The sequence below is a fragment of the Zalophus californianus genome, chromosome X (assembly GCF_009762305.2).
Source record: "Zalophus californianus isolate mZalCal1 chromosome X, mZalCal1.pri.v2, whole genome shotgun sequence".
NCBI classification, from domain to species: domain Eukaryota; kingdom Metazoa; phylum Chordata; class Mammalia; order Carnivora; family Otariidae; genus Zalophus; species Zalophus californianus.
In genome coordinates this window covers 87399836-87417271 of record NC_045612.1, presented here as the reverse complement: position 1 = coordinate 87417271, position 17436 = coordinate 87399836, and the positions used below count along the sequence as shown (strand labels likewise).

General features: G+C 50.7%; 1 protein-coding gene across 1 annotated transcript; it reads left to right on the top strand.

Annotated features, from left to right (window-relative positions):
* The first annotated feature begins 6800 nt into the window (after nucleotides 1-6800).
* Nucleotides 6801-13248, top strand: WAS (WASP actin nucleation promoting factor). The gene is made up of 12 exons (XM_027608304.1): nucleotides 6801-6964; nucleotides 7222-7362; nucleotides 8212-8298; nucleotides 8409-8511; nucleotides 8624-8665; nucleotides 8758-8811; nucleotides 9476-9650; nucleotides 10673-10715; nucleotides 10922-11075; nucleotides 11271-11677; nucleotides 11947-12061; nucleotides 12964-13248. The coding sequence occupies exons 1-12, from the start codon at nucleotides 6833-6835 to the stop codon at nucleotides 13017-13019; spliced, it is 1509 nt and encodes a 502-aa protein (XP_027464105.1). The 5' UTR covers nucleotides 6801-6832; the 3' UTR covers nucleotides 13020-13248.
* Nucleotides 13249-17436: the final 4188 nt, after the last annotated feature.

Here is a 17436-nt window from a genome sequence, read left to right as displayed (position 1 = left end):
TTTCAGAAAAACAACAATAATGCATAATTACAACATGGCCTAACCACTTTGCATGAATTATCTTATTTAGCCTTCCCAACAACCTTAACTGCTATTATCTTCACTTTATGGATGAGAAAAGGGAGGCACTGCGAGGCTCCCAGACTTTTATTTATTTATTTATTTTTTATAAATTTTATTTATTTATTTGACAGCACAAGTAGGCAGAGAGGCAGGCAGAGGGAGAGGGGCAGAGGGAGAGGGAGAAGCAGGCTCTCCGCTGAGCAGAGAGCCAGACGTGGGGCTCGATCCCAGGACCCTGGGACCATGACCTGAGCCGAAGGCAGACGCTTAATGACTGAGCCACCCAGGCGCCCCAAGGCTCCCAGACTTTAAACAGCCCTAAGTGGGGGCGCCTGGGTGGCTCAGTTGGTTAAGCGTCTGGCTTCGGCTCAGGTCATGATCCCAGGGTCCTAGGATCACCCCTTGGAACAAGAATGATCCCGCATCCCTCTCCCTGCTCAGTGGGGAGTCTGCTTCTCCCTCTCCCTCTGCCTTCCACCCCCGCTTGTATACACACATTCTCCCTCTCAATAAATAAATAAAATATTTAAAGGAAAAAAAAAACAGCTCATAAGTGGCACCGCCAGAGCCGGACTGTAGGGTCCAGAATTTGTGGTTCTAACCACTGAGCCATTTTTTTTTCTTTTTTATTAAAGTAAGGTCTCCGCCCAACGTGGGGCTTGAACTCATGACTCTGAGATCAAGAGTCACATGCTCGGGCGCCTGGGTGGCTCAGTTGGTTAAGCAACTGCCTTCGGCTCAGGTCATGATCCAGGAGTCCCGGGATCGAGTCCCACATGGGGCTCCCTGCTCAGCGGGGAGTCTGCTTCTCCCTCTGACCCTCCCCCCTCTCATGTGCTCTCTCTCTCTCTCTCTCTCTCTCTCTCTCTCTCTCTCTCTCTCTCTCTCTCTCATTCTCTCTCTCAAATAAATAAATAAAATCTTAAAAAAAAAAGTCACGTGCTCGACTAACTGAGCCAGCCCGGTGCCCCGCCACTGAGCCATTCTTGTCTTTCCAGGTGTCTCTGCTTTTCTGTGTGCCCCCATCCTCCCTCCACCCCCACCAGAACTAGAAATCAGCTCCCCTCCTGAGCACCCCTAAGAAAGCACCCATTTGCCCATAGCGTCCATGAACGGTTTAGACACCTCTGTGAGAGAGAATGGCCCCTGCACTGAGTTCTTTTCTTCCCCCTTTCCCCAGGCCGGGGCGGGGGGGGTGGGGGTGGAGGATGAAGAGAGGGCAGTAAATCTCAGCACAGATAGCTGGACTGTAGGATGATTATTCCACAAATACTGATTGAACAGCATGCAGGGTCTTGTGCCTTGTGCCAGGGTGGTGGGCATACGGCGATGAACAAGACAGACAAGGGTCACGTTCCTTCCTGGTACCTGGGGGGTTTGTTTTAGAAATTCCTGGTTGGCCGAGTTTGGTTGTCACAATGACAGGGGTGCTCCGGCATTGAATGGGCAGGGGCCTAGGATGCTGGGGGACAGCCCCACACCACCGAGACTTGTCATGTACCTGAATGTCATTCCAGGATGGTCAAAGGATTGGGTCAGAGGGTTGGGCACTGCTGCTTCCTTCCGCCTACCCGAAGGAGCACTCCTCAGTCTGGGGTCCAGAGGACCACGGGAGGCGGGGGGGGGGGGTAAGGGGAGGAGAAAGATGGCGTGGCAAAGAAAATGTTGCCATCTTGGCCTCAGTTTGGTCCTAGAGGACAGCAGTAGGACCCTACATTTGCCTACGTCTCTTCTGTGGACTCAGTCGTGCGGTAGGACCAAAGTGAGGAAGATAACCCCATGTCTTATCACTGACAGTGTCTTATTCCCTACTCAGGGCCTGAGGTGTGGCAGTCAGGATCTTGTAGGCAATCTCCTCTCAGAAGAAAGCAAAATAAGCGCAGGATATAAACAGGAAATGGTTCTCCATCTGGTGACCCCGGGGCAGGGGGTTGGGGGGGCTGTGGCAGGAGGGACATCAGGATGGTCTAAGTTACTGGGTATATCCTGGTTCTTGGGGCTTTCTGGGTATTCACTGGCTTACTGAGAAGTAAGCTGGAACTACTGCTCCCAGCTGTGGTGGGCTGACTCATATTCGACCTACCCTCCTGCTGAGAACCATAAAAGCTATATTAAGGTTCTTGTTCTTTTTAAATCTATTTGAAGACCCTGGAGAGCACGTTACCTTTAAGGTCATCACGTCACCAAAGACTGTCATCCAGTGCAGAAAAGCAAGAACTGATGGGGATACATAAAAGTGAAATAAGCCAGCTCCCCATTCCTTATGCAGGTCAACAAAGTAATTCAATAATTTGGATAATCTGAAAAATTATTACCAATCACTATATTCCAGGGTGGGGAAACTCATTCTGTTAGGGACTAAAATAACAAAACTCTAGTTTTTTTTTAGTTAGAGAAGAGTATACATTTTAAACCTATCTGCTACTTAGAAGCACAGGAAATATATAACTTTTTAAAAGAAGATTTATTTGTGGGCACCTGGGTGGCTCAGTCGGTTAAGCATCTGTCTTTGGCTCAGGTCAGGATCCCAGGGTCCTAGGATCGAGCCCTGCATCGGGCTCCCTGCTCCATGGGGAGCCTGCTTCTCCCTCTGCCACTCCCCCTGCTTGTGCTCTCTCTGTCTTTCTCTGTCAAATAAATAAAGAAATAAAAATCTTAAAATTTTTTTAAAGATTTATTTATTTATTTGAGAGAGAGAGAGAAGCAGAGGGAGAGAGAAACTTCAGCAGACCTCGAACTGAGTGTGGAGCCCTACACGGAGCTCGATCCCATGACCCTGAGATTACCACCTGAGCCGAAACCAAGAGTCGGACGCTCAACCGACTGCACCACTGAGGCACCCCAGAAATATATAACTTTTAAATGTTATTTTATTTTTTTTAAAAGATTTTCTTTATTTTTTTGAGAGAGAGAGAGCATGAGTGGGGAGAGGGTCAGAGGGAGAAGCATACTCCCCGCTGAGCAGGGAGCCTGATGCGGGACTGATTCCGGGACTCCGGCATCATGACCTGAGCTGAAGGCAGTCGCTCAACCAGCTAAGCCTCCCAGGTGCCCAGAACTTTTAAATGTTAATGCAAATGTAGCAGAGGCTTAAGGCCCCCTGGTATAGACTTAAGGGAGACAGATCTAGGGGCAGAGAAAGAAGGAAGAGGAAGGTGGAGAACAAAAGGCAGAGAAAGAGCAGAAGAATTTTGTCTCTGCCCCCATGTGACACTTGACAGATTAGGAATCACTTCTCACATATTTGGCCTCCACTCCACCATTCACGAGCCGGGTGATCTTGGGCAAGTTAGCTTACTTCCCTGGGCCTCAACTTCCCTATCAGTAAAATGGGGATAAGAGTAGTGTTTACCTCATGGGGTCATCTGTGAAGGTGAAACGAGTTAATAAATGTAAGGCACTTAGAAAAATTTCAGAAAACACTAAATCAAATTAGACACTAATCCCTCATTGATTCCTTCAGTAAACGTTTATTGAGTGTCTAGTTTGTGCCAGATACTGGAGATAGGCTTGGCACCCAGCAGGAGCACAATGAGCAGTATAAAAATGAATGAATGCAATGGCTTTTTTTTTTTAAGATTTTATTTATTTATTTGAGAGAGAGAGACACAGCGAAAGAGGGAACACAAGCAGGGGGAGTGGGAGAGGAGAAGCAGGCTTCCCGCCGAGCAGGGAGCCCGACGCAGGGCTCGATCCCAGGACCTGGGATCATGACCTGAGCCGAAGGCAGACGATTAACGACAGCCACCCAGGTGCCCCAGCAATGGCTTTTTTAAAAATTTATTTTTATTTATACTGTCAGAGAGAGACAGCACAAGGAGGGGAAGCAGCAGGTAGAGGGAGAAGCAGGCTCCCTGCTGAGCAAGGAGCCCGATGTGGGGCTCGATCCCAGGACGCTGGGATCGTGACCTGAGCCGAAGCAGATGCTCAACTGACTGAGCCAGCCAGGCGTCCCTGCAATGTTTTTTTTAAGGAACAAAGCAGGGCCTTGCCCCACGAACAGGCTGGAAGGCGCTACAGGCCCGGAGGTATGAAATTGCCTGGTGAATTGTGGGTTCCAGAAGCTGAGTTGTGAGTTGTGCTGTATGTGGCCGAGAGCTTCATGTCCCCAAACGGTAAACTGAGGCCCAGGGAGGCATGAGGACTGAGCTAGCATCCACTTGGGGGAAGAGCCTGGCATAATCTGGTCAAGTCAGTGATAGGCAAGCCCTACAAGCGATGTTCTGACCTCTGTAAATATTGACCCATTTAAATCCTCCTAACAAAATGGCCAGCAGACACATGAAAAAGTGCTCAACATCGCTCGGCATCAGGGAAATCCAAATCAAAACCTCAATGAGATACCACCTCACACCAGTCAGAATGGCTAAAATTAACAAGTCAGGAAACGACAGATGCTGGCGGGGATGCGGAGAAAGGGGAACCCTCCTACACTGTTGGTGGGAATGCAAGCTGGTGCAACCACTCTGGAAAACAGTATGGAGGTTCCTCAAAAGGTTGAAAATAGGGCGCCTGGGTAGCTCAGTTGGTTAAGCGACTACCTTCGGCTCGGGTCGTGATCCCGGAATCCTGGGATCGAGTCCCACATCAGGATCCTGGCTCAGCGGGGAGCCTGCTTCTCCCTCTGGCCCTCTCCCCTCTCATGCTGTTTATCTCTCTCTCTCAAATAAATAAATAAAATCTTAAAAAAAAAGTTGAAAATAGAGCTACCGTACGATCCAGCAATTGCACTACCCCAAAGATACAAATGTAGGGACCCTAAGGGGTATGTGCACCCTGATGTTTATAGCAGCAATGTCCACAATAGCCAAACTGTGGAAAGAGCCAAGATGTCCATTGACAGATGAATGGATAAAGAAGATGTGGTATATATATATATATATATATATATACACATATATATACACACACAATGGAATATTATGCACCCGTCAAAAGGAATGAGATCTTGCCATTTGCAACGACATAGATGGAACTAGAGGGTGTTATGAGGAGTGAAATAAGTCAATCAGAGAAAGACATGTATCATATGACCTCACTGATATGAGGAGTTCTTAATCTCAGGAAACAAACTGAGGGTTGCTGGAGTGGTGGGGGGTTGGGAGGAATGGGGAGGCTGGGTGATAGACACTGGGGAGGGTGTGTGCTATGGTGAGCGCTGTGAATTGTGCAAGACTGTTGAATCACGGATCTGTACCTCTGAAACAAATAATGCAATATATGTTAAGGAAAAAAAAAAGAAGATAGCAGGAGGGGAAGAATGAAGGGGGGGAAATCGGAGGGGGAGACGAACCATGAGAGACGATGGACACTGAAAAACAAACTGAGGGTTCTAGAAGGGAGGGGGGTGGGGGGATGGGTTAGCCTGGTGATGGGTATTAAAGAGGGCACGTTCTGCGTGGAGCACTGGGTGTTACACACAAACAACGAATCATGGAACACTACATCCAAAACTAATGATGTAATGTATGGTGATTAACATAACAATAAAAAAATTTAAAGGAAAATAAATAATAAATAAATCCTCCTAACAGCCTATGGGACATACACCCTTACCGGGTCCATTTGCTCATGGGAAGTGAGGGAACGGAGGCACACTGATTGTGTGGGGGAGAAAAAGCAAGACTCTGAAGAATCCAGACTTTTATTTTATTTTATTTTTTAAGATTGTATTTATTTATTTATTTGACACAGAGAGAGAGAGAGAGAGCACAATCAGGGGGAGAGGGAGAAGCAGGCTCCCTGCTGAGCAAGGAGCCCGCCGACATGGGGCCGGGACCCTGGGACCATGACCTGAGCTGAAGGCAGCCGCTTAAGGACTGAGCCACCCAGGCGCCTCAAGAATCCAGACTTTTATTTATTTATTTTTTTAAAGATTTATTTATTTATTTGAGAGTGAGAATGAGAGAGAGTACATGAGAGCGGGGAGGGTTAGAGGGAGAAGCAGGCCCCTCGCCGAGCAGGGAGCCCAATGCGGGACTCGATCCCAGGACTCCAGGATCATGACCTGAGCCGAAGGCAGTTGCTTAACCAACTGAGCCACCCAGGCGCCCAAGAATCCAGACTTTTAAAGGTTCAAAAGCAACGGGGGATTAAACAAGATGGGGGATTAAACTAGACGTTGCCTAGGCAGTCATATATGCTGTGAAGGGATGAGAAGCAGAAAGTGATTTGGGAACTGTGGGGAGGCAGAGGTAAGGGATGGGGAAGGGAGCTGGGTGTCCGTGCATTGCTGGGGGTCTCACGAGCCAGGAGGGAATGTTATTAGAGGAAAATATCACAATGTTATTAGAGGAAAAGTTTTAACACGGTAACCCTTCGGCACGAGGGGCCTTGGGCCTCAGGCCCAGAGCAGCTGGATGCTTTGGGGAGGAAGGAGGCCGCTCAGCCCCCGGACTGCTCCCCACCATAGCGTCCTCCAGCAGAAGTGCAGCAGTGGCCTAGCTCTTGCTCCCAGCCAATCAGAGGGAGGAAGATCTGAGCCAGTCCGAGGGAAATGGGCCTCGGGGAGTAAGGAAGAAGGAGGAGGACATGAGCTGGCCCCAAAGATGGGTCTTAACCAGCCAAATGGAGGAGGGCCTCATTCTGAGGGAGGAGGGTCCAAGCCTGTCCAAGGGAGGGAGGAGGAGGCCGGGCCCACCCCGGGGCCCCTGGAGGACTTGTTTCCCTTGTGGTTTTTTGTACTTCCTGTTCCCCTGTGCACTGCGGAAGTTCCTCTTCTTACCCCACACCCAAAGCCTGGCAGGAGAGGACAAGGGCAGGAGGCACCATGAGTGGGGGCCCTGTGGGAGGCAGGTCTGGGGGTCGCGGAGGACCAGGGGTTCAGCAGAACATGCCCTCCACACTCCTCCAGGACCACGAGAACCAGCGACTCTTCGAGATGCTGGGTCGGAAATGCTGGGTGAGCTGGGCATCTCCTGGCCCTCCCTGTCTCCCTCCCTTTTCTCCTCTTTCTTCCCCTCCTCCCCTCTTCCTTCCCTCCTCCATCATCTCCTCTCCGAAAACCCACTTACCCCCATTCAACAATCCCAGGAAGATCTTGATTGCGGTGTCTGTCTACTTTCCCTCTGGCTTCGGCTCTTCCTTTGGAGCCAGGACAGCCGTGGACAAGGAAGAACTAGACCCTCTTTGCCCCTGAGCCCTGCTCTTCTCTCCCAGACACTGGCCACTGCCGTTGTTCAGCTGTACCTGGCACTACCTCCTGGAGCTGACCACTGGACCAAGGAGCACTGTGGGGCTGTGTGCTTCGTGAAGGATAACCCCCAGAAGTCCTACTTCATCCGTCTTTATGGCCTTCAGGTGACCCCCATCCCCCCGCTGGACGTGCAAACCGGTTTTCAACCTGCAAACCCAGATCTGTGTCTAAAGCCCCAAGGCGTTGGACAGAGCAGTGAACCCCTGAGCCCCAGAACCAAAGACCTCATCTAGACGTCAAACTCTGGTTTGGCTTTCTTTGTCTTTGATGACTGACCCCAGGATCCCCATGTCAAGATTTATAACCCCCCAACTATTAGTATAGCTCCTAAATCTAATCTGTTTCATGAACTCAAAAAAATAAATAAATAAATGGGCACTGTATTTTTACCTGAACCTCAAATCTGTTCTAAACTCAAACTTTTGGGTTCCAGAAATCCCCCCATCAAAACTCCTGGACCCTAAATGTTTGCCTAGCTCCTAAGCCATAGCTCTGCCTCACAAACATCAAATTGTATATACCTTGACTGAATCTCCCACCCCTAAAACTTTCAAGTCTGTGTGTCTGAACCTCAAATCTCAACTCCAACTCCCAGTACTGGAGCCCTACCTGCCCAAATGAAGCCACCCCCCCATAAAGGAAGGATGTAAGATGGAGTCTATGAATGGGCTGTTTCCTAGGACTGGAGTCCTAAACCCTCATATTCAAGCCCCCAAGTCCCACATCTGGGGCCCTGAACCCCAAATCCAAATCTGACTGCAATGTCTAACTCCCATATGGTACCCCAACCCTCCACACCTGACATCTAGACCCCTAACTCTGATGATAAGCTGGAAGTCTCCAATCTGATCCTGGGGTCCCAAATTAGGACACCATTCTCCTTGCCCAGATAACAGAGGCCTGCCACCCAGGGCATGCCTCCCTGCTAATGTGCCCCCTCCCCACCTCTCCAGGCTGGCCGGCTGCTCTGGGAACAGGAGCTGTACTCACAGTTGGTCTACTCCACTCCCACCCCCTTCTTCCACACCTTCGCTGGAGATGTGAGTGACCCTTCAACCCCTGGGCCTCAGGTGGGGTGTGGGGAGGAGATGGGAAAGGTGCGGGGTGGGGGGGGGCGCCTGGAAGGCTATTGAGCCCAAGATGTACGCAGGCCTGCCAAGCAGGGCTGAACTTCGCAGATGAGGGCGAGGCCCAGGCCTTCCGGGCCCTGGTGCAGGAGAAGATCCAAAAAAGGAGTCAGAGGCAAAGTGGAGGTGAGGAGGCCTTCGGGGAGGAAAGGAGGTTGGGCAGAAGTGTGTGCAAGAGTAGGGAGCTGGAGGAGCCCCTCTTATGGTTCTGGTTCCCAGTCCACCTGTCTCTCCACAGATAGACGCCAGCTACCCCCACCACCAGCACCAGCCAATGAAGGTGAGTCTTCAAGTTCAAGGAGGGTACTAAGGGGCCAGCCCAGGAACTTATGGCAGGGTTGTAATAGCTCTCTACCCATTCCATCTTTCCAGAGAGAAGAGGAGGGCTCCCACCCCTGCCCCCACACCCAGGCGGAGACCAAGGGGGTGAGTGCTGATTCTTCCCTGTGTCTCTGGGTGGACAGGTGGGTGGGGGAGTAGACGGATAGATGGGTGAGGAGTGGGTGGATGGATGAGTAGTTGGGGAGTGCAGAGATAAGTGGGCAAATGGGGGGGTGGATGGGTGGGTGGATAGATGGTTGAGTGGAGGATGAATTGATGGGAAGATGAAAACATAGATATATAGATGTATAGGTGGGTGTACAGATGTATAGGTGAATGAGTATGTGGATATATGGGTGAATGGATGGATGGATGATTGCCTCAATGAATGAATGAGTGAATGAATTGAACAGCAAATAAATGAATAAGTGACATAACATTTCAATCAGTGAAGAAAGCAATGATTGACTGACTGAATGAATGAATGATTTAACAAATTAATTGGTTAATGAGCCATGAATGAATGAATCAATACTTAAGTGATAAGCATGAGTGGATGAATAAATAAATGAAGTGGTGAAGGTAAGAATGGTTTGTGGAACCCGCCCATCCACTTCTCCATAAACCCTAATTGGACCCCTCACCTACTCCCTCCATGACCATCAAACACACACACAGATTCCCCCAACACTCGCCCTATCTCTTGCCCCTATGCTTTGGTTGGTAGGTAAAGTAGGTCAATGGCTCAATCACCCTATTCTCCCCACAGGCCCAGCATCTGGCCAGCTGTCCCTGGGGCTAGTAACAGTGGACATCCAGAACCCCGACATCACGAGTTCACGATACCGTGGGCTCCCAGCACCTGGGCCTGGCCCAGCTGATAAGAAACGTTCAGGGAAGAAGAAGATCAGCAAGGCTGATATTGGTGCACCGAGTGGATTCAAGTGAGAACCTCTCCCCGCCAGTCCCACAGATCCCTGTTGGGGGGTGCAGATGAAAAGATGGACAGGAAGAGAGCTGGGTGGATGGAAGGATGGAAGATGGATGGGTGGGTGGGTAGGGAGATGAGTGAGTAGGTGCCTGGGTGCAAGGCCAGGACTAGGGAGAGGCAAGTGAGGCACTAATGTTGCAAAATTTACAGAGGCAGTTATTCTAAGGGTCATGCAACTGCAATTCATGACTGTGAGAGTGAGGGCCTCCTTAAATTTTGCACCCTAGGCACCTCACTTGCTTCCCCTTGGTCCCACCGTGGGTGGCTGGGGGGTGAGTAGATGGGTGGGTGGGTAGATGAATGGCCGAATGAATGAATGAAGGAAGGAATGAATGGATTGGTCGGGGAATGAGTGGATAGGTGGTTGGATGGATGGGTGAATGGGTAAATGGGAAGTGGGAGGGTAGATGGATGGGTGAGTGGATGAGTGTCTGGACAGAGGGATGGCTATCGGTTGGTTCACAGAGAAGGTGGATGGGGATGGATAGGCGGCCAGTTGCGTGGATGAATGGATAGTTCGATGGATAAATAGAAGTGTGTTTTGAATAGGTAGACAAAAGAGTGGATGGATTGAAAGGTGGGCACATGGGTAGATGGATGGGTAGATGGACAAGCGTGTGTGAAGACAGGTTGGCAGAGAAATGGGTAAATAGGTGTATGTGGGCAGATGAGTAGAAAGACAAATATACAATAGATGGGTGGTCTGACAGGTGAATGCAAATGGCTAGGTGGACAAATGGATGGGTGTGTGGATGGTAGAAAAAGGGATGTTTGGACAGACGGGCAGTATAAACCAGGGACTCCTAATTCTATAACTACTGCTCTCATTCAGTCACTCATTCATTCACTTAGGACTCATCCAGTAATTCTGGCCCCTCAGAGTCCCTCTGGGCAGGGGAGGGCAAGAGGGCTTCACTAGGAAGGGAGAGAAGGAAGGGCAGTGGGGCTTCACTGGGATCTCCTCACCTCCCCCAGACATGTCAGCCACGTGGGGTGGGACCCCCAGAATGGATTTGACGTGAGTAATTCCAAAGACCCCTTGACCCACTTAACTCCCCGCCTGCCCTTCCGTGGTCCACTGGCTCAGACCTACCCCCAGACCCCACCCTTTCTACACTCCTCTCAGATCCCCCCTCTGGGGTGGGCCCAATGATAATCCGTGCCCCTCCCCTATCCACCTTATGCCCCGACCCCTGCCCTCGCCGCCTTTTTCCTCCCGGGCAGGTAAACAACCTGGACCCGGACCTGCGGAGGCTGTTCTCCAGGGCAGGAATCAGTGAGGCCCAGCTCACGGATGCCGAGACCTCCAAACTTATCTACGATTTCATTGAGGACCAGGGTGGGCTGGAGGCTGTGCGGCAGGAGATGAGGCGCCAGGGTGAGCACCCTCCTTCTTTTTCCAGCCCTAGGAGCTGGTTCCTAAGAGATACACTGCAGTCACTCAGTCCTCATGGGTACCCTTACACTGCTTGAATCAGGAGTTGGTCAGTTAGGGTGCCCATGTTACAAATGAGCAAAATCGAGGCTCTGAAGAGAAGTGTAACAATAGCTCTGTGTTATTCCTCCCGCCCAGAGCCGCCTCCACCACCCCTGCCGCCATCCAGAGGAGGAAACCAGGCCCCCCGGCTCCCTACTATCGGGAGCAACAAGGGTCGTTCTGGTCCACTGCCCCCTGTACCTTTGGGAGGTGCTCCACCCCCACCAACTCCCCGGGCACCCCCACTCCCGGGCCGAGGCGGCCCTCCACCACCACCCCCTCCAGCCACTGGACGTTCTGGATTACTGCCCCCTCCGCCCCCTGGAGCTGGAGGCCCCCCTGTGCCTCCACCACCACCACCCCCACCCCCACCACCGCCCAGCTCTGGGGATGGGCCAATCCCTCCCCCACCTTCTGCTCTGGGGCCTGTGGGGGGCCTGGCCCCTGGTGGAGGTCGGGGGGCACTTTTGGATCAAATCCGGCAGGGAATTCAGCTGAACAAGGTGAAGACGGGCGAGATGGAGGATGGGTGGGGGGGTCTGGGACTCGGGGGTGCTGGGCAAGTCAGGATCTTGGGGCCCAGGGCTGAAACTCGCAGAGGCCCCAGGCTTTTGGGTTTCAGTGACAGGGCTGGGAGGCCGGTGGGGAGAGGTAGGTGGGGAACCCTGAAGGGGAATGGAGTGTATGGGAGGGGAAATGACGAGGAAGGGGCAGGGAGGAGTGCTCCTATCGCGGGCCTTGAACCCTCTGTGCTGGACCCTGCTTGGTGCAGACGCCCGGGGCCCCAGAGAGCTCAGCGCTGCAGCCTCCCCCTCAGAGCTCAGAAGGGCTGGTGGGAGCCTTGATGCACGTGATGCAGAAGAGAAGCAGAGCCATCCACTCCTCAGGTGAGAGCCCGCCCTTTGCCAGGACGGCCAGCCCGCTTCCAAGGGCCAGTGTCGGCCTGAAGACACCCCCACCGGCTACCACCAGTAGTAACAGTCACCCCATCATGACTCTCGTGTCAATCTCCTTTTTGACAGTGTTAACACTGTCATCATGGAACAATAATAGAATTCACTCTATCTTTGCCAATAGCATTAAGATTAATCCCAGGGTAGTTCCGCAAGATCGGTATGGATCCATTACCCGACAATATTCTAACAAGCCTCATCTTTTGACAGTGCGATCATCAATAACCCATTATGGGTCAACAGTATTAACATGAGCCTGCTATGAAATAGTAATATTGTAACGTACGCCACCTTCGCTATAATACTTAAATTCGCCCCATTAAGAAAGAAACAGAGCATTAACCCTTGTGTGACACCACATTTCTTTTTTTTTTTTTTTGAAATGTAGTATAGTCAAGAATTCAGACTTTTTTTTTTTAAGATTTTATTTATTTATTTGACAGAGATAGAGAGAGAGCACAAGTAGGCAGAGAGGCAGGCAGAGGGAGAGGGAGAAGCAGGCTCTCCACCGAGCAGGGAGCCCGATGCGGGACTCGATCCTGGGACTCCAGGATCATGACCTGAGCCGAAGGCAGTCGCTTAAGCAACTGAGCCACCCAGGCACCCGTGACACCACATTTCTGACAGTGATATTAACTTTCATTCCAACTCCAGCCCTCACCGTCCGCTCTCCCTCCTCTGAGGGGCCCCTTCTTCATTCAACTGCGTGGGTCCCCAGGAGACCTCAGCCCCCCAGAACCCTGAGTCTTGACCTCTCAGACCCCAGGAACTTCACCCCACCCCCGGCCCTTGAACCCTTCTGCCCATCCTGAGTCCCACTTTCTCTCTCCCTCCAGATGAAGGGGAGGACCAGGCCGGCGAAGAGGATGAAGACGATGAGTGGGACGACTGAGCCCCCCTCGCCACCTGTTCTGGGCCCCCTCCCCCGGCAGCCGCGGCTCGCTGCCCTCCGCTCCCAGCCTCCAGGGCCCTCAGGCCCCGTTTCTTCCCCGCCGACCCTTCCAATGCTGGTCCCCAACATTCACCCTAGCAGGAGCCAGGGCCCCTTTTTATACAGAATTTCTCGGTTCTCCTCACATAAGGATTTTGAGACCAAAATAAAATAACTGTCTTTTTGTTTCTCTAAGTCTCAGTTGGTTTATATTCCAAATGTGGAAATTTGGGGTCCTGTAGCCCCAAAGTCTCTTTTATTCATCTCTCCCATTTCATTCATTTATTTATTCACTCATTTGTTCCCTCATTTATTTCTTTGTTCCCTTCTGCCCTTCTTTCTTCCCACAAACATTTGTTGCTGGGCACTGCTCTTGGGCCTGGAGCTAAAGCCGTGGGAAGAAAACCTAGTGACGCCAACATTCTAGTGGAGGAGACAGATATGAAACCAGGAATCACATAGAAATGAAAGATAGTTACAGATGGTGACAAGGGCTGTGATATGCTGAGGGGGAATGGCCTTCAGATGGAACATCCAGGGAAGGCCACCAGGACGCTGTGACAGTTGTGCAGAACCTAAAGAGAGAGGAGTCAACCAGTAAATCTTTGGGGGGAGGGCATTCCAGGCAGAGGGAGCAGCTTGTGCGAAGGCCCTGAGGTGGGGGAAAAGCTTGGTGTGAGGTTGAACATGGTGAATTTGCAGGAGTTATTTGTTCAGTTATTTGCTTAGTTATTTTTTTATTTTTTTATTTTATTTTTTTAAAGATTTTATTTATTTATTTGAGAGAGAGAGAGAGAAACAGCATGAGAGGGGAGAAGGTCAGAGGGAGAAGCAGGCTCCCCGCCGAGCCGGGAGCCTGATGCGGGACTCGATCCCAGGACTCCGGGATCATGATCTGAGCTGAAGGCAGTCGCTCAACCAACTGAGCCACCCAGGCGCCCCAGTTATTTTTTTTAAAGATCTTATTTATTTATTTGAGAGAGAGAGAATGAGAGATAGAGAGCACGAGACGGAAGAGGGTCAGAGGGAGAAGCAGACTCCCTGCCGAGCAGGGAGCCCGATGCGGGACTCGATCCCGGGACTCCAGGATCATGACCTGAGCTGAAGGCAGTCGCTTAACCAACTGAGCCACCCAGGCGCCCTAGTTATTTTTTTTTTTTAAGGTCCAATCGGCACAATATTAGATCAAGAGAATACTCAATGGTCAGACTTACTCTCCCATGCACAGAACTCACACACCAGGATCCTGATGGGCAGGACCCCTCTCTCCGTTTTAAAATTTGGTTCTGCCTAGTTCTCAGCGCAAACCAAGTCCTGGCCAGTGGCAGTGGAAGAGGCAAAGACTCAAGACAGATCAGCTCTAGAACCTGGGCAAGATGCCCCACCTCTGAGCCTCAGTTTCTTCATCTATACAAGGGCGGTAACGATATGTAACTGATTTGCAACTGAGATCCCACTGGGTTCCCCCTCCTCTTCTAGGAATTATTCACCAGAAGAAAAGGAGCAACGCAAAACTGTCCGTGGTGTTTACTTATTTATTTTTTTAATATTTTATTTATTTATTTGACAGAGAGAGAGAGCGAGAGAGGGAACACAAGCAGGGGGAGTGGGAGAGGGAGAAGCAGGCTTCCCGCCGAGCAGGGAGCCCGATGCGGGGCTCGATCCCAGGACCCTGGGATCATGGCCTGAGCCGAAGGTAGACGCCTAACAACTGAGCCACCCAGGCGCCCCTGTCCCTGGTGTTCAAAGCTATTTCCAAGGGAGTGATTAGAAGCTCTTGCACATCAGAGCCTTAGCAGAGGTGTCTACTCCTTCCCATTTCTGAAATCTGGTGGATTCAAGACCTCAGGTATCCTACCTTTAGAGGAGGAGGAGGGGAGTGGGAAGAAAGGTAACAGTGAGGAGGAATCCAGAGAGGACAGGCTTCATCCGTCTGCAAGACCAGTGGAAGAATTTCGAACCATCTGAGGTGCAGGCTGGGGGTCAGAGGAGGGAGCAAAGGAGAGCCAGGGCCAGGGTGGAGGTGTGGGAGGTGAGAGCTGGCTTTGCTCTTAAGAATTCCCCTGTAGGGGGGGGCCTGGGTGGCTCAGTTGGTTAAGCGACTGCCTTCGGCTCGGGTCATGATCTCAGGGTCCTGGGATTAAGCCCCGCATCGGGCTCCCTGCTCCGCGGGAAGCCTGCTTCTCCCTCTCCCTCTCCCTCTCCCACTCCCCCTGCTTGTGTCCCCTCTCTCGCTGTGTCTCTCTCTGTCACGTAAATAAATAAAATCTTAAAAAAAAAAAAGAATTCTCCTGTAGCCACAGAAGCAGAAGAAGGAGGGAGTCTTGGGTTCCTTTTAACTCTTTCATTGTTCTTCACCTCCCACTCTACTCCCCACCCCACTTTGGCCAGGTTGCCAGGGGTGAGCTGAGTCTAGGAAGGGCCTGTCATTATCACTCACCTGCCTCCCCACTCCCTGCTAGGTAACCCCAGAAATCCGGGTGTCTTGGGACCCCCTCAGTAGGCTTTGTCCTCGAGAAGACCTTATATTACACAACCTCTGAATCTCCAGGAGCGCTGCCTACAGCAGGCACGGGCTTGGTGGAAAAGAATTGACCGTGGACAAGTGGCTTGACATTTCTGGGCCTCAGTTTTCTCGATCTTTAAACTGAGACTAAAAATGCATACTTCACGGGGTTGCGGAGAGAACGCGAGTGTCTGCAAAGTGCGGGGCTCCTTGAGGCATCTACAAACATTAGATGCTGCTGTTGCTGTTCTTCCTACTACTGACTGGTCCCGAGTCACCGTTGATCATAAAATGCACCATCATTGTATGTATCACCAAGAAAGACAAAGTACTGCGAATTAAATTATGACTCACCAGTGCCTGGGAGACGTAGCCAGATTTCAGAGATGTTACAGATTTAAGTATTCCTGGAATCTGGCTGGGGATGTTCCTTTAACCTGCGTTCTGGTTCCACGTGTATGTTTGCTTGTGAAAACTTGTGATGCTGATCCCCCATGGTCAGTGCCTTCTTTCTGTATGTGTGGTACACTCGAGTACGAGGTTTACATTAAAAACAGGTCAAACCTGTACAGCTCGGAATGGATAAGACCTTATATTGGCCCCAGCACTGGACAAGGCAATATAGACTTGGCACTGAATTAATGCTGAATGAACAGACAAGTGGCTGGGAGTGGGACACAGGAATAACAGGGTGGCCTCTTACTTTTGAGGTCTCCTGGACAAGATGCTACTCCAGAAAGATTCATTTCCACACGAGTGGGAGATGCCCTCCCCAAGGTCACTCATCTGAGGTTTTACAGATGAAGAAACTGCCTGAGGTCACACAGTTTAGTAAATGGTGGAGCTGGGATTTGAACCGGGGTAGCCAAGCTCCAAGACCCAGGCCTTTACCCACTGCATTACATATACTGTTATATATACTGTTTGGGGAGGACCAAGGTATGAAAATTAATAAAGGGAAACCTTACTAAAATGGACTCAGGATGCTAGAAGGGGAGGCTGGTAGAGGAAACCTACCGCTCAATGTCAATTACAGCAAAAAGTGTCAATTACAGACCCAAAAGAAGTATCTCAGCAGGAAAGAATGGTCAGTTACAAGCCCCCCACAGGGAAAGATATACATTGTGGCTCCTATAAGAAATTGACTACACCTGCAGCTCAGCCACTGAGAAACCATCATGGCTATGAACTCTTGCTTTTCTCCAACAGACTTTTGTTCCAAACAACCCCTCCCAACTTCCTCCTCCAAAACATAATGTTCCTCTCCTCTGTTTATTGGACTTGCATATGGTTTTGCCATAGCTTGCTTGTCCTGCATTGCAATTCTCAGCTATTCCTGAATAAACCCATCTTTTGCTGGTAAAATAACAGGCAGGTTTTTTTTTGTTTTTTTTTATTTTTTTTTAAGATTTTTATTTATTTATTTGAGAGAGAGAGAACGAGAGATAGAGAGCACGAGAGGGAAGAGGGTTAGAGGGAGAAGCAGACTCCCTGCCAAGCAGGGAGCCCGATATGGGACTCGATCCCGGGACTCCAGGATCATGACCTGAGCCGAAGGCAGTCGCTTAACCAACTGAGCCACCCAGGCGCCCATAACAGGCAGTTTTATCTTTAAGGTTGACAAAGGGATGTTTGCCCAACACCCACAGACCCCTATATGACCCCCTCCAGATTCAGTCATGCCTCAAGCCATTCTTACGGGTTGGACTGGACTTCTGGGAATAGGAGGGTTCTGCCTATCCGGGGAGACTGAGAGCATGTGAGGACCAGCATCTGACTGTGTTCTAGAAGGAAAAGGGAAGGGAAGGGGATGCATGGTGGGGTGCATGCTGCTGGCTGTTCCACTCACGGTAAGCAGGGGCTGCTGGAACT